The sequence below is a fragment of the Carassius auratus genome, unplaced genomic scaffold (assembly GCF_003368295.1).
Source record: "Carassius auratus strain Wakin unplaced genomic scaffold, ASM336829v1 scaf_tig00214021, whole genome shotgun sequence".
NCBI lineage: Eukaryota > Metazoa > Chordata > Actinopteri > Cypriniformes > Cyprinidae > Carassius > Carassius auratus.
Genome location: NW_020527496.1, coordinates 676,212 through 702,654, shown reverse-complemented (window position 1 = coordinate 702,654; position 26,443 = coordinate 676,212). Strand labels below are relative to the sequence as shown.

At 40.9% G+C, this 26,443-nt stretch overlaps 1 protein-coding gene across 3 annotated transcripts; it reads right to left on the bottom strand.

Annotated features, from left to right (window-relative positions):
- Positions 1-78: 78 nt before the first annotated feature.
- Positions 79-26,443, bottom strand: LOC113090773 (helicase SKI2W-like). 3 transcript variants are annotated; one of them, XM_026256359.1, is made up of 29 exons: positions 26,303-26,443; positions 25,982-26,103; positions 25,761-25,882; positions 19,172-19,289; positions 18,379-18,493; positions 18,229-18,303; positions 18,093-18,146; positions 17,757-17,917; positions 17,503-17,673; positions 17,263-17,408; positions 16,174-16,320; positions 15,986-16,070; positions 15,802-15,908; positions 15,581-15,727; positions 13,915-14,014; positions 13,606-13,818; positions 11,390-11,500; positions 11,188-11,299; positions 10,089-10,207; positions 8,138-8,269; positions 7,868-8,005; positions 6,619-6,723; positions 5,636-5,768; positions 5,379-5,505; positions 5,094-5,304; positions 4,266-4,376; positions 3,006-3,224; positions 856-996; positions 79-758 (listed from the first exon to the last, which is right to left on the bottom strand). In XM_026256359.1, exons 1-29 carry the CDS (start codon positions 26,313-26,315, stop codon positions 558-560), a joined length of 3,756 nt encoding a protein of 1,251 aa, XP_026112144.1. In that variant the 5' UTR covers positions 26,316-26,443; the 3' UTR covers positions 79-557. The 3 variants fall into 3 exon arrangements, with proteins under 3 accessions (XP_026112144.1, XP_026112145.1, XP_026112146.1); XM_026256360.1 differs by having other exon boundaries at positions 17,757-17,914; XM_026256361.1 differs by lacking the exons at positions 25,761-25,882; positions 25,982-26,103; positions 26,303-26,443 and adding an exon at positions 22,700-22,965.

Here is a 26,443-nt window from a genome sequence, read left to right as displayed (position 1 = left end):
GCTTTAGCCCTGATTGATCCGAGGGCTAATTTATGATTTTTAAATTAATAAACTATATTTAATGATAAAGAGTTTTAAAAAAAATGCACAAATGTACTGGAACCATAATATATATAGAAAAGTCCACCATGACAGAAGTAAAATAAAATAAAATAAAAATACTAAAAAATAACAGCAAATGTGAGAATAGCAATGATAACAACACAAACATAAATCAAAATACGACTGCAGTCCTCGTTCAAATGATCACAGAGCAAAAGGACTATACACTTTCTAGTTTTTCTGACAACATGGATGAAACCAGGTTTCCACATACAGCTCATTTTATTGCTGTACATTTAATTACAGTTCATGACTGATGTCAATCTCCATTTCATACTGAGATCAGGATTTCGGTCAGGGGTGAGGCTCCTTCACTCACACATTCATACTCAACTTAATGTAAACATGCACTCAGTTACAGATACTCAGGTCCATATTCTGCACGCTCTATTTTATATCCCACTCAACATGCAAACACACCGAGCCCTTGCTCTCTGTCTCTCTCTCTCTCTCTCTCAGTGTGTGTAGAGCGAGGCGGTGAACACAATGTCTCTGCGTATGGCCAGTGAGGCTCTTTCCATCTTGCTGCCCAGGACGGAGTCGCCCACAATTCGTGCAGCATGTCTCACTTCCTTCAGGACCTCGTCCAGCCTCTGGATGCAGCGCACGATCGTCCCTTCCTGCACATCCGTCAGCTGGGCAATCTCAGCAAACGGCTACCAAAAAAAAAAAAACACAATGGGAATGGGAAATATGGATTTTCTCTCTCCAAATAGGAATTAAGTTTAGACAGACAGACAGGTCAGTGCTCACCATGCCTCTTGCCCAGCAGTACACAACCTCAGTCAGGCCGAACTTGAACTGGGCCACAAAGTCTTCAGCAGTCTGAGCTATCCCATAATCCCTCTGCAGCTCACCAATACGCTGTGCCACACTGAGTACTTGATTAATGCCCTATGAAAGCAAGAGAATGGGAGAAAAATGATTTATAATCATATATCATACATTTAATTACACACACCTACATTCAGACATTTTTGAAAATAAATTAATACTTTTATTCAGCATGAGCACATTTAATGAAGTGACAGTAAAGACTTTTATGTTACAAAAAAAATACTATTTCAAATCAATGCTGTTCTTTTGAACTGTCTATTCATATAAAAAAAAAATCATTAATAATAATGATAAATATTTGTTGAGCAACAAATCAGCATATTATAATTTTTTCGGACACATCCATTTCAAAACACTGGTACATTCTGTGACGTCATTAACCGGAAGGCTGGCAGTGTGTTGTGTTTGTAAACATGGAGGGGTATGCGGTCAGTGTTTTTGGTGATGATTTCATTTTTGTGTCAAACGTTCACACTCATGCCGCTGCTTTTGGCCCAGAGACAATGTATTAGACGACTTTAGACATTTCTTTGACTTGCATCATCTGTATCAGAATACTTTGACTGGCTCAAAGTAGACTGCTTACATCATGACATGATCATACGTATATTAATTTACTACAGTAACAAATTTACAATTTTTTTTAAAAAGGTCCTGTTCACACGATTTCTTAATGGTAATTTACCATTAAAGACTATACTGTATGTGTGAAAGGGGCTACTGAAGACTGGAGTAATGATGATATAAAAATGTAAGCTTTGCATTGCATGAATAAATTAAATATTTTTGATCAAATAAATGCAGCCTTCTTTCAGATACATTAACAAAATCTTACTGACCCCATATACATATAAAATTACATACATACACAGGAAAAAATTGGAAAGAATTAGGAGACCGTTTGAAAATTCTCAGTTTCTGATTTTTAGTTAGTGTTTAAATAAAACATTTTGTTTTATTCTCTAAACTAATAATGCATGTCTTCCGAATTTAAAATAAAAATGTTTTTTCTTTTTTTGACAATTGGTCAAAACAACAAAAAAGATGCCTGGTCTTCAGACATGTTTTTATTCGTTTTTAGACAACACAATACCAGTGTTTTAACTTCAGAAGAGTTAAGAAACCAATATTTGGTGGAATAACCCTGATTTTCAATCACAACAAATGAAAACATTTGTTATTTTGACACTCCAACACATTTTTTATTTGAAATTTGAAAGAAGTGTAATCAGACCTTTATAGAATAAACAAATCTTAACATTTTACTCAAACCCGTACCTAGTCATTTTCAAGTGGTCTCTTAATTTTTTCCATAGCTGTATATGCACTGTATAATATTTTAATTATTTAATCACAATTTAATGTTTTGTCTTCAATTAAAGTTGTTATATGTGACAAATAATATTTAATTATATTATTTAAGTAGTAGTTTGTGTAATTAATTTAATTGGCAGGCCTAATACATTAGTCATAGTGAGATCTCTTAGTACAGCACTGCGTCAGTTTCTTTTGTCCTCTGCTCTACTCTCGTCTCCATCTGCTGTCTAAGTGCTTACACAACTAGAGCAAGGCAGGCGAGGTAGTCCTGCAGTCAAACTGCAGCTTCATTACCTGTACAACCTCAGCTCGCAGCGTCTCAACAGCACTGGTTTACGAGCCACTGTGAACTATATAAACTCTTGTGTGCTTCTCAGTCTAGTGTCATGACTTATTCACGGCCCCTTTAAAGCAATTCTGTGTTTCTGGGCCATTCGACAACACACACCGACGTGTTCGTGTGGGACTGCATCCTTTGCTAAAGGCATAAAGCAAAGCATCCAGGCCGCATCCACTACATTCTTAAGCACATCTCTTCGGTGTTTGAGCTCAGAAAGCCGTATGCATTCACATCCATCCATAACCATGATGACACGAGTATCTGTTGCTATACATTCTAATGGCTGTGGGCTCAAAAAATGATTGATGATGTTTTTCAGATGGGCATACTGTATTAGACCTCTGGCATCAACAAGTATGAGATGCTGGGAATCACAATTGCAAGTAGGTTTTCTTTGGCTGTGCTTTACCTCCTGTAGCGTGCTGGTGACGTGCGGGTCTATCTGGGTGTTTTGTGTGAAGATGAGGCAGGACAGCAGGGCGGCGCTCTCCTCGGGGGCGAGAGGACTCAGTGTGTTCTCAAACAGGAGTTCGGTCAGGAGCAGCTCATGACTGCTGATCTGACACGCCACACGACCCTTCAGCTGAACCGCCCCAGTGCTGTCCACATACTGCAGCGCTTCCAGCACCTGCCAAAACAGCACTACACCGTCAGCTCTGACTGAGGGTAAAACATCTGGGACGTTTTAACTGGGGATTTTAACACCAGGCAAGCAAAGAATGGGAAAAAATGTTACTGATCGATGCACAATATATCAGCGACTGTATCCATATTGGTCAATATTAGGGCTGTGCAAAAAATCTAATGCGATTTTCATGCGCCTCTCATCAGTAAAGACGCTCCTGTAATTAGAAGTCTATCTCCAGCACGTGTGTTCAGATCAGGGTTGCCAGGTTTTCACAACAAATCCTGCCCAGTTGCTTCTTAGAACTAGTCCAATGGCGTTTCCAGGAGGTTCCCCGATAAAAATTGCTTCCCGGGGTTAAAATATACGTTTTTTGGCAGGGTTGCCTTGGTAAAAATCACATTTTAGGGGCTAAATATCACGTTATTGGTATTGTCGCTTCGACACGCGGACATGAAAAACAACCACAGACTTGGCAACACTGGTTGGCATTTACTACACAGAGCCGTAATTCACTGACAATCTACACAAAAGTGATTCTTTGTCGATTTTGAAAGCGATTTTGTGTTAGTTGTCTGTAGACTACGCCTCTGCCGCTCCACCTGAAACCTGTTCATGTCCGAGGTTTGAAGCAACCCAATAACGTGATATTTAGTGCCTAAAATGCGAATTTTACCCAGGCATCCCTGCAAATTTTTTTTAGATTTTAACCCCGGGAAGCAATTTTTATCGGGGAACCTCCTGGAAACGCGATTGGGCTAGTTTTGGACTAGTTTTGAGAAGCAACTGGGCAGGATTTGTTGTGAAAACCTGGCAACCCTGATCTGATTGTCTGATTAAGAATATTGGAAGCAAATAATATTTGGTCTTTTTTTCCATAATTAGAACAGTTTAAGCTTTTCTGTCCCACATGTATGTGTGTGTGTCTGCATGTTTATATACAAAACTCTTTTTGTTATTTACTTCAAGACTGCATATCAAAGAACATAGTACTGTGTTACGGAAATATACGGTCTATCTACCAGAATGAGAAGATGGACTGACCTTGATTCTCTGATGGTACTCAGGCAGCAGTGTCAGTGACTGATCAGACACCAGGAACAGAAGCTTGTCGAGCTCTTCCTGTACACTCATCCTCTCCTGCACACGTGCAAACTGAGCAAGATATTCACACACACAGAGAGAGAGAACATGAAAATGAGAGAGAGAGAGAGAGCCCTCCAGAAGGTGAAGGCTGGAAGTGATTACTGAGAGCTAATGAGACACATCCTTATTCCTCACTGCCACGGTCACACTCAATAAATGAGAGTCTGTGCACTCGGGAGAGTTACTGTGCCAAATTACTCAATATGGATGAGGAAAAAAACAATATTGTGAAATATTATTACAATTAAAATGCGCTTTTTTCTATTTGACGGGGTATCTGCAGGCTTTATGAAGGTAAATGAGAACACACCATGTCAATATGGTCTCTAAATGTAAAAGTCTTGTATTAGCAGTCCTTCAAAGTATAAAAAAAACACAACAAACTTTTACTGTACCTTCGGTTCACACTCAATCAAGATACATTTACTTGAAAAGCAAAATGACGTCAAATAAAAAGTCTTGTTTTATGAGAAACTGATCCAAATGAAATAAGTTTATGATTACAACAAGAGCAAATATATGCCAAAAGGCTTTAATTCAAAGGGGAAACAGCTTTTTATTTATTAGTGTTTGTTTATTTATTTGATGAACAGGACAGCATTTATCTAAAATATAAATCTTTTGTAACATTAAAAATGTGTACTAAACTAACATACTAAATAAAAGCATTCATTTCTTTCTAAAAGCAGACATTTGAACAGTAGTGTAGGAGTGTAGTCAGCAGACCTGCTCAGTGAAGGTGGGCGAGTGGATGCAGTGGAAGTCTTTCAGACAGTCCTGTAACACTCGGTGCCTCATCACCGCCTCCACCACATCCACAGCCTTCAGGTGCAGGTCATTCACAGGGTCAAGGGTCGTGATGCCATTGGGATTGGCCTCAGCCAATCGCAGGAGCTCCTGAGTTGCTGTAGAAATAGCCTGACCTGGTGGATCAAGTCTAGGAAGGGAAGTTTATATATTATAATCGCCACAGTTTAACAAATGCAGATTCACTCAAATTCACACACAGACCTGAAGCGTGGCTGCTGTCTTTTATTAAAGTTGTCAATGATTCTCTCTGGGATGACTTTGAGGGTTTTGGTTGTGATGGCAGAGATGTCCTGCAGCTTCAGTTTCTGCACCGTGTGACTGCAGGGTCCTACACACACAGCCACACTAGAAATAAATAAAGTAGTAGTACTCTCCCACCTTGATGATTTATGGTGTGGGCAGGTGAGATTTTGGGGTGGATGCGATGCTGTGTGTGTGTGTGTGTATGTGTTGCTCACCCTCTGGAATAAACAGTGTCGTGCTGTAGATGGGATGGAAGGCTTTATTAGACTGATCACCCGCCGCCTCCTCATTACCCTTCTCACAGATAATGAGAGCGGTGAACGTGCGATTTACTGCATCGTTGGACACCTGTGAGAGGAGATGAGAGGAAAGAGGAAAGAGAGAGAGGGGGAAACAAATAGAGGAGATTGAGGTAAGATGTGTAACTCCCTACTTAAACTGGTCCTGGGAAATACACTACTGGTCGAAATATATATATATTTTTTTAAGAAATTAAAACTTTTAATAAGCAAGGATGCATTAAAGCAATCAAAGGGGACAGAAAAGACACTTATAATCTTAAAAAATATTTTATCTCAAATGAATTCAATGTGTTGGAATGATATTTATCAGAGAATCCTGAAAAATGTATCATGGTTTCCAGAAAATTTTTAGGTTTTCAACATCGATAATAATCAGAAATGTTTCTTGAGCAGCAGATCAGTATATTATACTGATTTCTGAATGATCGTGTGACACTGAAGACTGGAGGAATGATGCTGACAACTCAGCTGCACATCAAAGGAATAAACTGCATTTTAACATAAAATAAAATATTTAAAATTCATAAAAATATTGTAATATTTTACAATACAGTTTTTAAATCACATAAATGCAGTTTTGTTGAACATGACACACTTAAAAAAAAAAAAAAAAAAAAAAATTAAACGATGCCAAACAAAAAAAAAACTATTATATTTCAGATTGTCTGCTATACACTCAAATTAGAAAAAAAACATCTTTGATATACAGCCATATAAATATTACTTAAAAAATGTCTTTAGATAAAAAAAATCTTATCTTTTATCTTTAATTAATAAAATATCTTACCCAAATGAATATATGATATTGTCACTCACTGGTCACTGCTGCAGATGTGTGTTCATGGTTAGAGAAGGAGAAGCTGACAGTAAAATGTGTTCATTATTCAGACACACACCTGTAGAATGACTCCCAGGGCGTTGTGATGCTGGCAGCTGTTCACCATCACCACCCTCCCCACACACAGAGCTTTCAGTCCATTCACTGACTCCAGAACAGCTCTCTGACACACACACACACACACACACACACACACACACACACATGCACACACACAGTGGAATTATTTTAAATATATAATACAATTTATACATATACTTCTGTACATATACATATATATAAAACAAACAATGATTGGTCTGGTGGTTTTGAAAGCACTTCAATTTTTGAAAGCTCTGATTGCTCTTATTTTTCTTAAATTATTAAATAAGCTAATAAAAAAAATACTATTAAAAATCAAAAACATTGTTTTAAAATAAACTAGCTAAATATTATCATCACCCGTTATTATAACAACACAACTGTACATTTTAAGAATTTAAAATCATATCAGTGTTATTTTAGTATTACTGAATTACAACAATATTTGTTAATAACATTTTTAATGACATTATATTTAGTCATCTAGCAGATGCTTTTATCCAAAGTGACTTACAAATGAGGACAATGGAAGCAATCCAAATCAACAAGAGAGCAATGATAAACAAGTGTGTAAGTCTCAGTTAGCTTAAAGGTTTAGTTCACCCGAGAATGAAGATTCGTCCCTCTTCTACTCCCCCTCATGTGACTTTGTTCAGAATAATCCAAAAACGTTATACCAAAAGTTATACCAAAAACTGTCCTTGCTCTTCCAAGCCTTTCAGTGGTGTAAGTGTGTTTGTTGTCAACCGTTCAGAAGACGTGAAACACATCTTCCGGTTCCCAACAGTCAGCAGAAGTGAGAAAAAAAAAGTGTTTATTATGTTTGAAATCTGTATATTTATCTCACAAAAAGGCATGGATTCACTACAGGGGGCCTTTATTCACCCCTCAGAGCCACCTGAGGGATGTTTTATTACAGATGCGCAGACTTTATTTCACGTCTTCTGAACGGTTGACAACAAACACCCGCTTACCCCCATTGAAAAGCTCGGAAGAGCAAGGACAATTTTTAATATAACTTCGATTGGATTATTCTTCATTATAATACTTATCAATTAATGCAACGGTGTCATTCAATCGCATCCCAACGGTTCAAGGTTTTTCTTCGCTGGTTTATAACTGCATGTGATCGCTGAAATGCTGTGAATCCAGTGTTTGAGTGTGCAGCTCTGTGATAGTGTACACTGTGCTCATATAAATGTGTGTGTGTGTGTGTGTGTGTGCACCTGCAGGGTCTCGGTGGTGATGCGCAGCTCTGTGATGGTGTGGTAATATGACAGTATATCAGACAGCTGCCCCTCCGTGTCCAGCGGAGGGAGAGAGGACAGCGTGTTTCTCAGCTCACTTATTCTCTTCTCATGAGCCTGAGCAACACAAAGACACAAACGACTTGGCTAACTGAAAGAGTTTCATAACATTTCATCACAGATTTCATTTTTTCCGCCTTCTGGAAGACTGAATTACTGAGGCATGCAAACCCCTCAGACGGCGTTCACCTGCGTGTCCCTGTGGTTCTCCGAGAAGCTCCTCTTCATCATGTCGGTGACCCTCAGGGCCTCCACACGCAGCAGATTCAGGATCATGGTGTAGGTCAGTCTGAACTGAGACTGCAGCACTGTCGGCTTCCCCTGACACAGACAAACAACGCCGCACATTAACACCATCTCTCTGTGCTCGTGTATAAATTTTATTTATATCACCCACTAGCATTGATTCATTCATTGGCTGCCAGTGTTTGAGCTACTTCTAAGACTATGGCATACATAAAAAACCATGACATATAATAGCATGAGGACACAATGTAAGGATGTTGTGTATCATGATGCTTTGTGCTCATCCAGTGTAAATGGAGCTGACATACAGCGGAGGTCCAGTCACACAGCAGCTCTTGACAACACACTGTGATTTATTACAGCATCAGCTGCTGTTGCCATGACGTCCATGACATGGAGCTGATTACTGTCCCGTCTGAGAAACACGCATCTCGCATGGACCGTGTCAAACGCACCTGCAGCTCAAACGCATGGGGAAAATCAAATGTTTTTTTATTTTTAAACAGCATGGAAATTACTTGTAAAACTAACTATATCATTACATTTTCTGAGGATCTGTCCATGCAAAAAAAAAAAAAAAAAAAAAAAAAAAAAAAAAAAAAAAATATTAAGAGTATCCCGAACATGTTCCTGAGCTGTTTTTTGTTTTTTTTGATCCAATGCAAATGATATTCTGGTCTCTCAAAATGAATCACTTGCCTTTTCAATATGACTTTGGAATTCATCTGCCTAATTTATCATCTTCCAGGTGAAAAACAAAGCTAAAAAATTAAGCTAAACATAATAATAAAACTATTCAAAATTATTTTTGGAAGTCAAATTTTGTTGAAATATTAGATGCAATACTCAAGCAAAAAAAAAAAAATTGTTAAGTTTAGTTTGAAGTACTAAAATTTCTAAAACTGAAATTAATTAAAAACATGTAGAAATGTATATTGTATACATGTTAATATTAAGAAAAAAGCAATACAAATAAAACTAAATTACTAAAACAAACTTAAATTAAAAAAGGGAAAATAAAAGCTATTCAAAACATTAATAAATAATATAGTAGTTTATAAAAAAATGACAATAAGGTTCCATTTGTTAACTATAATTAATGCATGAACTAACATTAACAAAGATGAAGAAATACTGGAACAAATGTATTGCTCATTGTTAGCTCAGGTCCATTAAACAACATTAATAGATACAACTTTTCATTCAATTAATGTACTAGTAAATAATGGAAACAACTTTAACTAAGATTTAGAAAATGCTTTAGAAGTATTTTTCATTGTTAGTTTATGTTAACTAATGTTAACAACTGGAACCTTGTTGTAAAGTGTTGAATACACTAAAATAACACTGGCTCCAAACTTTAAGTACAAAGAGCACTACAGATCAGCTTTCATGAGTGTTGATGCTGGTATGTGCAATGTGGAGACCAGCTAAATGACAACAGCACTAGTGAGTGCTGGTGAGTTGTGTGTGTGTGTATGGGGTCAGTGAATCAGAGACAGGGGTTAACTGACTGCACAGCCGTGATGTAAAACACTGAGAGGTTAAAACAGCTCCAATGAAGAGGAGACCAGTCACACACACTCCATCCACAAGAGGAGGACAGAGGTGCACTCACAGGCTGCATGACTCTAAAACCCTTGTGTTTAGCTCCAGACTGAACAATCAGGCAGTGACTTACAAAGACCAGATGGGATATCTCTTCTCAGATCCCAGTAAAGCCTGGATTAGGAGGAGATTGCTGCAGTAAAGGTGGAACATTTCAGAAAACTGTAAAAATCTAATCAGGTCCAATTTTTGGTTCACAGTTTGAGTCATCCTGAGGAGAACGATCACCAGTGAGGCGTCAGGCCTGACCAGAGGAGAGAGCTGGAGGTGTTTAACACAGACTGACCAGCATCATGGCGTGGAGGTCTCCCATTTCATGAACTCCCGCCTTACAGAGGATGATAACCGTCCCTGTAGCATCCAAACCTCTTCTGCCTGCACGACCCGCCATCTGAATGTACTCGCCTACACACACACACACACACACAGTTTAGTACTGAGACATTCTTGATCAACATCAGAGTAAGCATCAAATACTATACATTTACACACGTGGTTGAACCTTACTTTGAAATGTCACACACACACACATGCACACAAGTATGTGTGTGTGTGTGTGTGTGTTATCATTATTAGTATTACTATTAAAAAACATACTTTGCTTAAAGAAAAGTAAGCAGTTTTTTTTTTTTTGATTAAAATAATCATATAATTTATCATATATTTAAGTTCAACAAATACTATATGATAGTATCATTTAAAAGTTTGGATTAATACTTTTATTCAGCAAGGATGCATTCAACTGATTAAACGTGCCAGTAAATACATTTCTAATGTTACAAAAGATTTCCATTTCAAATAAAGGCTGTGCTTTTGAATGTTCTGTTCATCAAAGAATCCTGAAAATATTTTTTTTTCATGGTTTGCACAAAAATATTAAGCAGAATTTCAACATTGAGAGTAATAATAATAATGCTCCTAAGTATTTTTTTAATGTATTGTCACTTGTACGCAAATGTTTTATGAATATCGATTTTGTGTCCTTTTGGCAATATGCAAAATATATTTGATGCAATGGATAAACAGGGCCATATGTGTGCTATATTCTCTCCCTCTTGCCTTTTTTCATACACACTATTATTAGAAGAAAACTAGATTTAAGCATCTCTCTCTCACACACACACACACACATTAAAGGCCCCCTGCTGTCTCACTGCACATGTGCATAAACATCTGCACTACTGAGCAGAATTAATCTGCTCATTCATTAGAGACGGCTAATGCATCAAACGCCTGTAGCGTCTCCTCCAACAAGTATCTGACAGCTTCTTATAATGTCTACTGTTATGACAATACAAATCAATTATCATTTTAAATGAGAATACCTGCTACAGGCATGCTTAAGAGCTATTTTGATGTTTGAAATGTAAGAGCTGTGTTTTTACCAGGCAGCAGGTTTCTGAACCCGGTGCCGTCATGTTTGCGGATGCTGTCGAACACCACGGTTCTGGCAGGCATGTTCACACCCATGGCAAACGTCTCTGTAGCAAACAGCACCTGAAAGAGAAAGGTCACCAGCTCTTTTGAGAATATAGCGATAAATGTAGCTTTTTTTATATTCAAATAAAACAAGACCATAAAACAAACCTTTACTAAACCTCTGGAGAATAGCATCTCAATAATCTCCTTCAGGATCGGCAGGATGCCGCTGTGGTGAACACCAATCCCTCTCTTCAGCAAATCACGCATCGACAGGATCTGTGGGGACAAAACTATTTGTAAGACATATTCAAATAGAAAACATTACTGATTTTACTGTATTTTTGGTCAGATAAACAGCCTCGGTGAGCATAAGGGACTTTGGGTAACACTTCACTTGAAGCTGCTATGTATGATGCATTATAAAGGTATTCATAATGTACAATGCAAAACTTATGTATGTAACAAAAGTTAAAACGCATTATAATATTTGCAGATCCCCTAGTTAGATCTGAAATCAGTCATTTATCAAGTGTTTCAATGCATTGTACATTTTAAATATGTAACTATGAATGGATGAGTGTTATAATGTATTATAAGAATTATTCATAGAATCATAAGATGCATTACAAGTAGGGGTGTAACGATACGCGTATTCGTATTGAACCGTTCGGTACGACGCTTTCGGTTCGGTACGCGGTACGCATTATGTATACCGAACGGTTCGTTGGAGTATTTAATTATATTTGAAAAAAAAAAAAAAAAGAGAGAGAGAAATATAATGATATGCGTTCAACAAGGTAGCCCAATAACCCAAACAACGTAACAGGCAACGCCCCTGACACTCCCGAAGAAGAAAAAAACACCATCTTATATGTTTATGTTAGGCTACTCAGCAGGCGCTCGCTCACTCAGTACGCGCTGAAGGCTCGTTGCAAAATAGCCAATGCGTTTAACAGACTAGAAATGAGAAGATCCTCCAATAACCAACAGGTCTGGTGTTTGGGTGCACTTTGGATTCCCTTTAAGCTATAATGGTGATGGCAAGAGAGTGGTGGATAAAAAAACAACGGTATGTCGCATCTGCAACATGACAGGGTACACCAGCGGGATTACAAAAAAAAACAAAAAAAAACAAGCGGGAATATCTGGGATATATGCGTCAGTACTATCTGGGAAAAGACGAAAAAAAGGAGAAACATGCACGCAGCAAACTATACCTGCAGCATTTAGACACTATAGCTTACAGGGAATCCAACCCAAACACCAGACCTGTTGGTTATTTTAGGATCTTATATTTCTGGTCTGTTAAATGCATTCGACATTTTGCAACGAGCCTTCAGCGCGTGCTGAGTGAGCGAGCGCCTTAGGGGCCGTTCACATATCGTGCCTAAAAACGCATGGAAAACGCTAAGCGCGTCCTTTTCCTCCTTTCCAAAGCGCTCGGGCAGAAGCGCTCATGAGGCGTCTGTCTTTGCTAAGCAACAATGACGTGCTCTCTCCATGAGACGCGGAAATTTCAGCGAAGGATAAATGGATTTGCAGCTCTAAAAATCGCTTGCAGTAGCGCTGCTACTAAATTTATTTCAAAATTGCAATCCATATACAACTATGATCAGCTGATCCTTCATCTTGGCTGAGCTCTCAACGTTGTTACGGGAAAGGATGAAGCTGATTGGTTAGTTCTTGTCACATGACCCGCGGTGCGCTTGCGGCATTCTGAAAAGTTGAGATGTTTTTACATTTTGCTGTATCTAAAACGTATCGAACCGAACCGAACCGAACCGTGACATCAGTGTATCGTATCGAACCGAACCGTGAATTTTGTGAACCGTTACACCCCTAATTACAAGGCATAATTAATGCATTAAAAATACTTTATAATGCATTATACATAAAGGCTTTAAGTAAAGTGTTACTAGAATCCTTTAAAAAAAAAAGGTAGTGTATACTTTGAATTTGTCTCTTTTTATTATTATTATTATTAAATAATACATATTTTATTGCATTACAGTAGTATTTTTTTTTTTACATTACAGCAGGTTACTGAGATTTTAACTTGTATTTATTATTTGATGTATTGTATTATTTTGAATGTATACACTAAATAAGTTAGGACAATGTGCAAAACATCGTAATGTTCCTAAAATAGGCTTCAAGTTAAAAAAAAATTCAGGGGTGGGACATGACCCAGACATACATTTTTTAAATATATTTGAATAACTATTATTACTAATTATTATTATTTTTAATGTTTTTAATTACAGCATTTCTGCTTGGTATCATTAAATTGAGTTATGTATTATTTATCAGCATTATATTGGGTAGAAGCCACCTTGTTCTCCGGATCTCTGAATTATCCAATGGAAACAGATGTCCTGTACCTGCGGTAGCTGCCGGTCGCCTCCTCTCAGCCTGGTCAGGCTCTTCTGCAGGAAGGAGTGGATCTCGCTCTTCTCTATGGAGCTGGTGAGGTCCAGCGAGGTCAAAGAGCGGGCGTTTTCATCACAGCGTGTCCGAGAGAAGGTGAAGGCCACCACTGGAGTCTGCTGCCTCTGAGACAGATAGTTCAGCAGCGTCTGCCACACGGCTCGGTCCTAACAGAGAACGGGTAGGTGAAGGAAACACAGTAAAACAAACACTGTAGTTGCTGGAAATACAGGTCATTTGTTCAGAGAGGGTCAGACACTGACCTGACTGGCTGTTGTGTTGTGCTGTGACACGTTCTTTGTGCCGAAAGACTGAGCGTGTTTACTAGTGCGTTCCTTCTTGGCATCTACTGCGGCATAGTAGCTGGAAAACAAAACACTCGTTTCAATGCAAATTTGCTACACTTTCGAAAAACTTTGTTTGAAGTCTATCTATATTGTAAGTCTAAATACGTTAATCAAAGATTTTATTTTTAGGTAAAATATATCGTATTTTCCGGACTATAAGTCGCACTTTTTTCATAGTTTGGCTGGTCATGTGACTTATAGTCAGGTGCGAATTATTTATCAAAATTAATTTGACATGAACCAAGAGAAATGAACCAAGAGAAAACATTACCGCCTCCAGCCACGAGAGGGCGCTCTATGCTGCTCAGTGCTCCTGTAGCCTACACTAAGCAGCATATAGCGCCCTCTCGTGGCTGGAGACGGTAATGTTTTCTCTTGGTTCTTGGTTCTAAATAAATGCGACTTATAGTCCGGTGCGACTTATATATGTTTTTTTCCTAAGGGCCGTTTCATAGTCAACGCATCTGTACGCATACGCGTCCCCGAGGCTACGCATCGTTATGCTTCGGCCGCCATTATGCGTCGGTGCGTGGCCAAATGTGTCGTCCTAGTTTTTGATACACGACGTGCCGATTCACGCAATACTATGCGTTGTCGGTGGGGGCGACATTGCAAGTATTGCACATTAATTCAAGTATATTGTGTTTACAGAAGAAGAAGGTTTGAATACAATGGCGGGCGAAGAGGAAAATTATGCGAACTTCAACATCCACATTTATACGATAGTTCATCAGCAACAGAATACACTCCTCTACAGTTGCCATTGTGATCTGAATATCACGCGACCCGACTCTACTAATATCACCCGACTCTACTACACCCTGTTGCGTGAGCGGGGTATTGTATACACGCATCACCCGTGACGCTTGTGTTCACTGTTTAGACTATGAAAGAGAGCCCGTCGCTCGCGTTGCTTGCTCGCGTTTCTCACGTTGACTATGAAACGGCCCTAATCATGACGTATTTTTGGACTGATACGACTTATACTCAGGTGCGACTTATAGTCCAAAAAATACGGTAATCATATAGATTTATACACCATTTCAAACTTCTTTCTGACCTTTATTTTACAAAAAAAAAAAAACACATCTGAATTTAAATTGTATTTTTATTGCAGCAGATTAGCTAAATAATATAGAAAACAACGAAGCAACCAGACGGACACTGCAAACACATAATATTGAATGGTTTATTATAATTATTATTCATCTGCAATTCAAGTTTATCATCTCTATTTTACGCTCCCTTTCATTTTCTATTTCATATAAATGATGTTCTTTCGAAATCTGAAGCGGCACAACTGTTTTCAACATTGATAATAATCAGAAATGTTTTCTGAGCAGCAAATCAGTGTATCAGTATGATTTGTGAAGGATCGTGTGACTCTGAAGACTGGAGAAGTGATGCTGAAAATACAGCTTTGAGGTCACAAGAATATATTACGGTCTACAAACAGAAAACAGTTATTTTAAATTAGAACACTATTCCACAATATTACTTTTTATTGATTTTTGATCAAATAAATGCAGCCTTGTTGAGCATGAGAGACCTCAGTGAATCTTGTTTTTGGGACTTCGCCTACCCTTTAGTAAGGAAGTTTCCAGAGGCGTCCAGCAACAGGAAGAGCTCTTTCTGAGTCTTGGTACTGTTGCCGGTGTAGAGATAGTGCTCGAGAGGAACCGGCCTCTTAACTGTGCTGATCACATAGATGGGACGCTTCTTGATACGCCTGAGGACGGAGATGGCACAGTAAAACACAATCTATACAGAGCAGGATAAAATGGCTTTTGGTATTACACACACCCGATCCATTCACTGAACTCCACTGCGTTTGGCACCGTGGCGCTCAGCAGGATGATGCTAACATGCTCCGGCAACATGATGAGCACTTCCTCCCACACCACTCCCCTCTGACAAACAACAACATCACATCAGATCTGAATGCAGCAGAGAGAAAACCATCACATTTTTGAACTGAATTCATCACCTCTGCATCATTGATGTAGTGAACCTCATCAAAAATGACCCATTCCAGATCCCGAATGACCTCGGAGCCGTTATAGAGCATGGATCTGTCAGGAGGATGACATACCGATTTACCAAGAACAAAATCCTGCAGGAGACTAACTGTGAGTTATAAGCAACTGACATGAAGGGGTGCTATTGGATAATCACCTCAAGATCTCCGTGGTCATGATGAGACACGAGGATTCAGGGCTCAGCTGGACGTCTCCAGTCAAAAGTCCCACGTCACTGAACGTGGTCTTGAAGTCTCTGAACTTCTGATTGGACAAGGCCTTGATGGGGGATGTGTAAATGGTCCTGTCAGGAGGAACAGTCATACTGGTATGAGCTATGATGTCACAGCGAGACAAGATATGTTTACTTGTTTAGCACATTTTTTTTTTTTTTACATTTACAAGTACTTTTTAACGTGGTTTAAAAAAAGAATAACCAAAACTTAATAAAAATTTTTTTTTTTATTAAAATACCTACTATTCAAGAGTTTTTAGGTATGATTTAAAAACATTTTTTCAGCAAGCACGTATTATTATTATTATTTTTTTTAATTGACAGCAAAGCAGTGTTATTTTTGTATCACTGATATACTATTATATTTTATGTTGATAGTTTACATTTTTTATATATATATTTTAATTTTAGATAGCTTTTATTATTTTTTATTATAAAATGTAGTTACTTTAATAGTTCAAGATCAACTAAAGTCAAACTATGAGAAATTCTGCCTGGGCAACTAGCGGAAATAAAATAAGTAAATAATAAAATCCTTTTTGTTTTAGTTCAGTTAACCTTCTTTTCCGAATAACAATTTTTAGTTTAACTAAATAAATAAATAAATAAAACCTTCAGTAAGATATTTATAATGTTGCAAAATATTTATATCCCAAAGAAATGTTCTTTTGAACTTTCTATATTTATCAAAAAATCTTGAAAAACAAAATGTTCATGGTTTCCACAATAATATTAAGCTTCATCACTGATAAGAATAAGAAATATTTTAATTATTATGATTTCTGAAGGATCATGTGACACTCAAGACTGGAGTGAAATTCAGCTTTGCATCACAGCAATACATTTTATTTTAAAATACAATTAAATCGAAATCAGCTCTTTTGAATTGTAATAATATTTCACAATATTACTGTTCTTTACTGTATTTTTGATCAAATAAATGCTTCCTTGGTTAACCTAAGAGACTTCCAGTAACTTCTTTTGAACGTTCGTGTATTAAAAAGACAAGACCTGGTCATGTGTTTCTGGGAAAGTGCGATGGCGTATTCAGCCACCACGGTCTTGCCGGCCGAGGTGTGAGCCGCGACAAAGACCGAGTCATGAGCTTCGAGTCGGAGAATAGCCTGCTTCTGAAACACGTCCAGCTCGAAGGGATACTGAGGTATAAAGAAACAAAAAACGAACAGAACTTTATTTCAGCAGCTTTGACCTCAAACATTGCAAAATGATGAACATACAGTGAGCTGTGACCTTGAAGGCTGGATCAGGGACACGCTTGTAGAAGTCACCACAGGGCGAGCTGATGTCCACAGGAACCGCCCACTTTTTATTGTCTCCCTTGTCTTCTTGCAGCGCTCTCTTCTTCTGTTCAGTCGGACGCACCGTGTTCGCTGAAGGCTGAGAAGCAGAGCTGGCCGAATCCTGAAGAGTGCAGGTGTTTAAGAGAAACATATTCTGAAAACGACCAGACAACCACAAGACTTCTGTCTAAAAGCTCTACACACTTTAATTCCCAGATCCTCCAGGCTGTTCGTTCTGGGAAGTTTAACGGCGGGCTCCTCTTTTCGGGAGACTGCCTCTTTCTCCTCTGGCAGAGCGTCGATGACATCATCAAAGGTCGACAGTAGTGACAACAGGTTCAGCTCACTCTTCGTGGTTTTGGCTTCTGAAAGCATTAAAGAGCACTCAAAAATGAAAATTGTTTTACTCATCCTCATGTCGCTCCAAACCTGTGTTGTGCTGCAGAAAGTAAGTCACACATGTCTGGAACGACATGAGGGTGATGTTTTATTTTTGGATAATAATGCACAGCCACAAGAGGGATTATGACAAGATCAGACCTTTGTCGCTGAAGTCCATGCCGGCCTTCAGTCCAGGAGGAACCGTCAACAAATCTAAGACGAGAAACACAGTTCCTTTTCCTCTCCACACACTCACAAAGTATTGTTTAATGACGAACTGGAACAGACCACCAACCTTTCTCGAAGTCGATGTCTTCTTCCAGCTCGGACTTTTTCTGAATCTGCTCTAACGTCAGTTCTTCCATTCCCGCTATACGAGGACAGCAGAGTTTAACAGCTGGATCATTTTTAAACACAATCATGAGAAACTACTGAGCTACTGAACCTGGCAGGAATGGGTAGTTTGTGTTACTCCCTCTCAGACTCTCTGACGGAGGTCCAGGCTGTCTTTGTAATGAGAGCGAATTTTTGGCAGACAATCCTGTGTCCTCTAATAACACCTGACATAAAGAAAAACCAGTGCTTTATACATTATACATATGTAAACATTGCATTATTTTATAAAGAACAGTCACTGTGGTTTCCTTGTGCACTTTAAAAACTGAACTAAAAAATAATGATTGTTTCCAAACAGCTTTCCAAAACGATAGTCTGACTCAAACTCAATCATTGATTGAGTGGGATGATGACGTGTTGAGACAGTCAAATAAACAAAGCAATATTTTTATGAATCACAATTTTTACATTCTTCCAGAAATCAACCTATCCAATGTTATTTTAGTCTTACTTGTATGCCATAATTGTGTTTATTAATTTAGCATTTATTTTTATATTTTCAGTTTTCATTCAAGTTTAGTTTATGTATTTTCTTCTTTTGTAATTTTATAGTTTTTTCTTTGTATTGAAATATTCATATCTATGTTTAATTTATTTATTTCAGTTTCAGTAATTGCAATACATCAACTAGTTCAACAACTTCTTTCAGTTAGTTTCCATAGCAATATTTTTATATTCTATATAACATCTAATATATATATATATATATATATATATATATATATATATATATATATATATATATATATAATTTTTTTTTTTTTTTTTTTTTTTTGATTAACAAAAATGATTTTAATAGCTTTGGTTTTAGGTAACAATGTAAATATGTGTTCCAGTGTTACCTCAGTGAAATCCAGCAGCATGCCGGTGGTGGGATCTCTGACCACAGACAGACCAGAGTGCAGTGGAGACAGTGAGCAGTGCAGGAGAGAGTCCACCTCTCGCTCTCGTGTACTTATCCTAAAGGACATATTTGTAAATACCATACTTCTAAATACCATGAATAATTATATATTAAAAATTATTCAGAAATTTGAAATGCATTTTAAGAGTATTTTTTCCCATAAACTGGTCAAAATTCACAACACCGCTTCTTGAAAAGAAGCTCTGATGTAAACAAGCATGCATGAGAAGTACATGGGGGAACACATGCGCTGAATGAAAGCACATTCACTGTCTGACAGCAGATGGCGCTAAACTGCAGAAAATGTAGCCGCTATCCTGGAAAACGTCTCCGGTTACTATCGTAACCTCGGTTCCCTGAGAGGCGGGAACGAGACATTACGTCAGCTAAGACGTATATGGGAACTCTTCCCTTCTCCACTTTCACTGAAATCTTATTGGCTAACGCCAGCTGGGGACAGCTGGCCAATTGACGCGAAGCATGCAAATACTGGCGGGTAAGCGTGCAGTATAAAATGCATGGGCGCGAAAATTACGTCAGAATCACGACTGAACGCTAGCACAGCTGATCAAACAGCGACCACGGCGGCTAACGTAATGTCTCGTTCCCGCCTCTCAGGGAACCGAGGTTACGATAGTAACCGGAGACGTTCCCTCTCGAGGCGGTAACTCAACATTACGTCAGCTAAGACGTATATGGGAACTGTATAAAATCCCGCCGTGAGAGCAGTGAAGATAAGCCCTGAACGGAGTCAATCACCCTCACACAAGCAGTACAGTTCTAGCCAATGGCCGTGTCGCTAAGAGTGCTTGCATCTGATAGGCGGAACTAGGCCAATGAGACATCTGCTCCGACCCTAACAAAATATGCATAACTTCAAGCAATATATCGAAATCTGCACTAACCAGGGCAGACACAAAGCAATAAGCACTCAAGCATGAGAGTTAAACAGAGTCGACGGCGTTTGCGGTGACTGCTGCATAAACCATTTAAACCATAACACAGAGTTAGCAGCCATGGTAACTACTGTATAGCTGGTATAACAGCTTTAATGAATAAAACTTAACTCACCGAAAAACATGTGACGCTACAGAGGGTACATCCAGCTTGTAAAACCTGGCGATTGTGTTCTGGGAAGACCAGCCAGCAGCAAAACATAAATACTGGACAGACATACCTCTAGACCAGGCCCATCAGGAAGCATTTATAATGTCCTCGCAGAATGAGCTCTGATGTTGAGGGGGTAATCCTTCCCCTGGCATTTGATAGCGTCCACGATCCAGTGAGAAAGTCTCTGTTAGAAACAGCACGTCCCTTATTACATCCACCAAGCACACGAACAGCTGGTCCGACTGACGAAAGGCGGCCGAGCAATTCATATACATCCGTAAAACCCTAACAGGGTCCCGGCGCTCTGAGTATCAGCGTCGCGCGAGGCTGACGGCTCAACAGATAAGGCGGGCAGGGAAACAAAACGGTGTATTGAGTGACTTCGAAACGAAATCCGGTCTCGGCCGGAGAGTGACATTACAGTCGCCAGGCCCGAAACCAATGAAATATCGTTCACCAAACACTCACGAAATTCTCCAAGGCACTTCGCTGAGGCGAGAGCAAGAGGCAAGGCAGTCTTCAGGGAAGCTCCTTAACCGCAATCGAAGCTAATGGCTCGAACGGTAATAAGAGATAGAGCCCTCAAAACTAGAGCGAAATCCCACGGCGGCACGGAGGGCGGCCATGAAGTACACAATCTACTTGCTCCCCTGAGAAAACTGAATACCAGAGCGTGCTTACCGATCGTTTACCCGTAACCGGGGAACGAAAGCGGCAATAGCGGTCACATACACCTTCAGCGTGGATGGTTTCAAACTCCCGCTATCCAACTGTGCTGTAGAAAGCGCAAAACATCCGACACGGAACAGGTCCCCGGGTCAATATAAATGTTCTCGCACCATTTTGTGAAAACTCACCACTTCTGCGCGTAGCAGCGAATGTTTGATGATGCTCGCGTCTCAGTAAGTGTGTTTAGCACTCGTCAGTGCAGAGTGTCCCGCTCATTAGGGTCCCCGCAGCGGCCACACATGAAGGTTCCACAGCTCGGGGCTGGGGTGCTATATTGTGCCATTCGCCTGGGACAGCAGGTCCTGCTTGAGGGGGATTCGCCATGGGGGAGCCATCAGTAACTCTCTCAGGTCCGCGAACCAGGGCTGATTCGGCCAGTTCGGAGCCACGAGTATAACTGATGCTTTCTCCTCCCTGATTTTGCACAACACAGGCAGAATCTTCACAGGAGGGAATGTGTAAGCCTGGCTTCCGGCCAGCGCGATGTCAGAGCATCTCCCAGCAGGGGGAGTGAGATAGCAAACGTGTTCTCGCTCGTGGCAAACAAATCCACTTCCTCCCTCCCAAATCATTAGATCTGATCTTGGGTGAAGCCAACATCTCCTTGAGGAATCCCGTTCCTCAAAAGCATGCTCACTCCACGGTTCAAAGTACCGGGGATGTGCGACGCTCCTATGGAGATTAAGTGTCGGTCCGCCCACAACAGGAAACTCGCTGCCTGTTTGAATAGAGCTCTGAAGCGCACGCCGTCCTGGCGATTTATGTACGAGACCACAGACGTGTTGTCGGTTTGAATCAGTACATGTTTCCGCTCCAATCTCGACTGAAAGGCTTGCAGGGATATTAGGACACCGCTTCCATTATTCCAAACGGTTTATGTGTCACCTTCTCTGTGACTCCGACCACAGGCCCAGACGCACTGCTCCCCGGCCTAGATCGCGTTCGCAGAGAAAAGAACTCCTGGGCTGAACATATCCGGGCTGTTCCACGGTCTCAGAGTGCTGACGCAACTGTGAATGACCGTAAGTGCTTGTGGACCGAAGACCACGCCCTCGGCGGAACTCGAGTTACAGCCAAAACTGTAGCGGCCGCAATGTAGCAGACCCAGATGGCACACTGAAGAAGCCGCCGCCATCAGTCCCAGAAGCCTCTGAAATTCCCTCAGTGCAAACGACCTGCCCAGTCAGAAACAGCGCAGAGTCGATGAAATGCTCTAGAGAGAGATGGGCTTGTATCGCCATCGAGTCCAAACATATTCCCAGATATGTTACAGTCCGACTCGTAAAAACACGCTCTTCTGCATATTCACACGCAGTCCCAGCGTATCCAAATGGCGAAGCATTGTTTCCACGTGACTGATAGCACATCTCTTGAGTGGGCTAAAATCAGCCAATCGTCCAGATAATTCAACATGCGCATTCCGCTCGATCTGAGGGGAAATTTCGCTCTATCGCTCTCTCTCTCGAGCAGACTGAGAACTTCCTGTCGCAGAACAGGACGGTTTTGGGGCAAAGTCAGTGACGGGACCACGCCATTGAAGCGGGGAGGTCTGCGTTTGAAATGGAGAGAATATCGTCGTGAATTATTCCCAGTATCCACGGTGAAACGCCCGGGATAGCCCTCTTACCGTCCATGAGATGACACGGCGGACGCGTTAGCTCTACAGCCACTGATGGCTTATTTTAATTAGGGCCCCGCCCCCGCGAGGCTGGAAGCACTGGCGGGAGGGCGGGCGCGTCGCTAAATGGTGTGACACTCTTGCGCCATCATGAGGCCATTATAATCATGGACTGTGGCTCTGCGCTGTTTGAGACAGGGCGAGTGACACAACGTTGGGTGCAAGAATTTGTATATATGCTTCTTTAGTACAATTTTTACTCACAAAAACATCATTTAAACACATATAGCAATCGTCACCCATAGTGATGTGGGGGACATGATGCATGCGTCTTTGTGGTGTTGGCACTCTCGCTCCTTCGCGAGGCCATTATAATAATAGGTTGTGGCTCTGCACTGTTCTGAGACAGGGCGAGTGACACAGAGATGAGTGTAAGAGGAAGTAAAGCTCTTTAGTTGATTGTAACATGCTTTTATTGTGGAACTCACACAAACAGCATTCAAACAGACATATAGCAATCGTCGCCCGAAGAAACATGGGGGACATGATGCATCTGAACATTGAGGGTGACACCGTGTTCATGTGGTGTTGGCACTCTCGCGAGGCCAGTATAATCATGGCTTGTGGCTCTGCACTGTTCTGAGACAGGGCGAGTGACACAGTGATGAGTGTAAGAGGCAGTAAAGTTCTTTCGCTGATTGTATACCTGTTTTTATTGTGGAACTCACACAAACAGCATTCAAACAGACATATAGCAATCGTCGCCCGAAGAAACATGGGGGACATGATGCATCTGAACATTGAGGGTGACACCGTGTTCATGTGGTGTTGGCACTCTCGCGAGGCCAGTATAATCAAGGGTTGTGGCTCTGCACTGTTCTGAGACAGGGCGAGTGACACAGAGATGAGTGTAAGAGGCAGTAAAGCTCTTTCGCTGATTGTATACCTGCTTTTATTGTGGAACTCACACAAACAGCATTCAAACAGACATAGCAATCGTCGCCCGAAGGAAATGGGGGATATGATGCATATGAACATGGCGCTTGGGGGCGGGGCCTCCCGCTCACTCACTCTTTCACCGTCAGGGAGACGGCTCGTATGGCGCGCTGGGTCTCTCGCGGCGCGGGGTCCTCAACTGACCCTGACGTTACCTTCCAGGCTCCTACCACTGCTGGTTTCGGCAGAAACGAGCGTCCGGTTCAGAGAGGGGTGCCACTGCGGGTTATTTTAGCTGGTTTTAGAGCCTGGCCAGGTGCATAAGAATCTCGCAGAAGAAGACTGGGGTGAGCGACGGGGTATCACATGGCTCATACTTTGGCGCGCTTTCTGCGTCTCTGAGAATAGCTCCATGACGTCACCAAAGAGGCCGAAGGGAGCAACTGGAACGTTTAGGAGCGGCCTACGGTCCGCGTCTTTCAGGACAGCTAGGGTAAGCCATAGGTGCCTGTAAAGATGACCATGAGCTCCGTGAAACAGCTGAGCAGAGCGCTTAATAGCAATCAGCGCGAGATCAGTTGCCGCGTGCAGATCCTGATGACGTCAGCGCTACGGTGCCGCCGTTTGCCTGAAACACCTTGAGTATTGCCCTGGCAAAGAGCAGAAGCTGCACTCGCTCTTTCTAGACTGTGGTCCGGACCAAAAGCAGAGGGAGACGAGCACAGGTGTGTGGTAACAGTCTCCTAGACGGGGGGGAGGGTTTCCGTCCCGTCCACGTGCGTGATATGGCCTTCGTAGCAGAGTGGGTGCGCGCCGATTGGGGTGCAGCCCACGATTTCACCACGAGCTCTTGCATGCTTAAATGCCATCTGGTAGCAGCTCGACTGGAGGAGCCACGAGTCTAGTTACCTATCACAGGTTCGTCATGTGCGTTGCAAGCGAGACTCAGCTCCGTGACGACCTTTCCGAAGACCCTGACGAGCTTCTCCTGGAGGTCTCAGGGCCCTCTTGGTCGGGGCGGTCCCACTGAGAGGCCCAAACCTTTTTCGACGTCGAAGCGACATGGAGTCGTTTTCCTCGCCAGCTCCGAAGAGGACGCGGAAGCTATAGTCCACCACGCCGACGTCAAACTCGTCTTCGGGCGGGGGAGGGCCCACCAGCGGCTCGCTGGCGGCAGTGGGCCTCATTCCCGCCGTCCTCCGAGCCACTCTGGCTCTGAGGGCGCGCACTGGCAGTTTTTCTCGGTACAGTGGGCGCAAGTGTTGTCCGTGTGAGAATCCCATAGCAGGTCACACAGAACTGGTGAAGGTCCGAATCTAGCATTAGCAGCCATCGGATGCGGAGAGGAAAAACAGGGTGAGTAGTCCTCTATTGCAACTTCCACGATGACTTAGATAAGACGTCTAGCGTGAAGAAAGAGATTCTGACGTAATTTTCGCGCCCATGCATTTTATACTGCACGCTTACCCGCCAGTATTTGCATGCTTCGCGTCAATTGGCCAGCTGTCCCCAGCTGGCGTTAGCCAATAAGATTTCAGTGAAAGTGGAGAAGGGAAGAGTTCCCATATACGTCTTAGCTGACGTAATGTTGAGTTACCGCCTCGAGAGGGAACCCATTAATAAAGCAGCTGCATTATTTTCTAAAACATATTTAAATAATTTAAATAGCCATGCAGATTTTGTGGATTACATAAGCTTACATAAACTAAGACTTGTATTTTTTATCAAAGATTAATAACTTCTGTAGCAAATGTTGCTACTTCTCATTGTGAATGTTAATGAATTAATTAAGGTTAACTAATGAAGTCTTATTGTAAAGTGATACAGATTCATCTTTATAGTTCGTTTGCACTTTAATCTGTGTAAAACTTTTAACTTTATATATTTTTCTGTATTTCTTTATTGTACTTACATTTTCCGTTATTTTTGTTATAAGTAAAAAGTTATTTAACCTGTTATACGGTATTATGACCACTTTTTTAACTAAATTTCAATACAGTGATAATACCGTATACCGTGATAAAAGCATGAGAAATTATTCGCAACAGGAAAATTTGATACCGGCATATCCCTAGTAAATATATGATATATTGCAAACACAAGCACTCTCTTCTGAATGCGTCTCATTTCATACTTAAGGAACTTGTGGAAAGCATCGTCTACATCGTGTACAGGGAGCCAAGCAGGGTCTCGCAGAAAACGCTTCTCTACCTCTGTTTTTAGATCGAGACATGTAGGAGGGAGCCCATGGGGAAGCTGAAAAAGAGAAAGATTCTCCAATGTAATACAGAATACAACTACAAAATTTGAATACAGAAATTAATAGCATTATTATTTGTGTACTATTTGACTAACCGTGCTGTGTGGAGGAAGGGGTCTGTTTTTGGGCAGTGGGTGTGTGATGAGCTCAAATCTCCCCGAGCAGCCCATCTCCAGCAGAGACAGGGGCAGATCATCAGGACCCCCCGGGGGCAAATCTACACACAGAAGAAGACAAGAGTTCATCAGAGAGCTCATGAAGCCCACTGCATCATTACTGTCAGATGCAGTTTGCTGATCTGGCTGTCATGTAAGCGATTTTTCACACAAAGCAGCTAAATCCTTAACTGGCTGCTGATGATATATACCACACCAGGTAAGCACGTGGAATTACAGATCGCAAATAAAAAATCCAACCTGTTTTGTCCATGTCACTCTGCAGGTCTCAGTCTCAGTAAAGTTTCAGTCCTGCAGGAAGCTGCGCAGAACTAAAGGGACGGGAGGTTTTTATTGGTATTTTTGTTTGCTACTATACGACATAATGTGTGTTACCTAAAA

Excerpts from the sequence above, each read along its gene's own strand:
- LOC113090773 (XM_026256359.1), bottom strand. Across the intron at positions 18,304-18,378 it reads AAACTACCCATTCCTGCCAG|CGGGAATGGAAGAACTGACG; the intron begins GTTCAGTAGCTC and ends GTCCTCGTATAG. Across the intron at positions 11,501-13,605 it reads GCGACCGGCAGCTACCGCAG|ATCCTGTCGATGCGTGATTT; the intron begins GTACAGGACATC and ends TTGTCCCCACAG.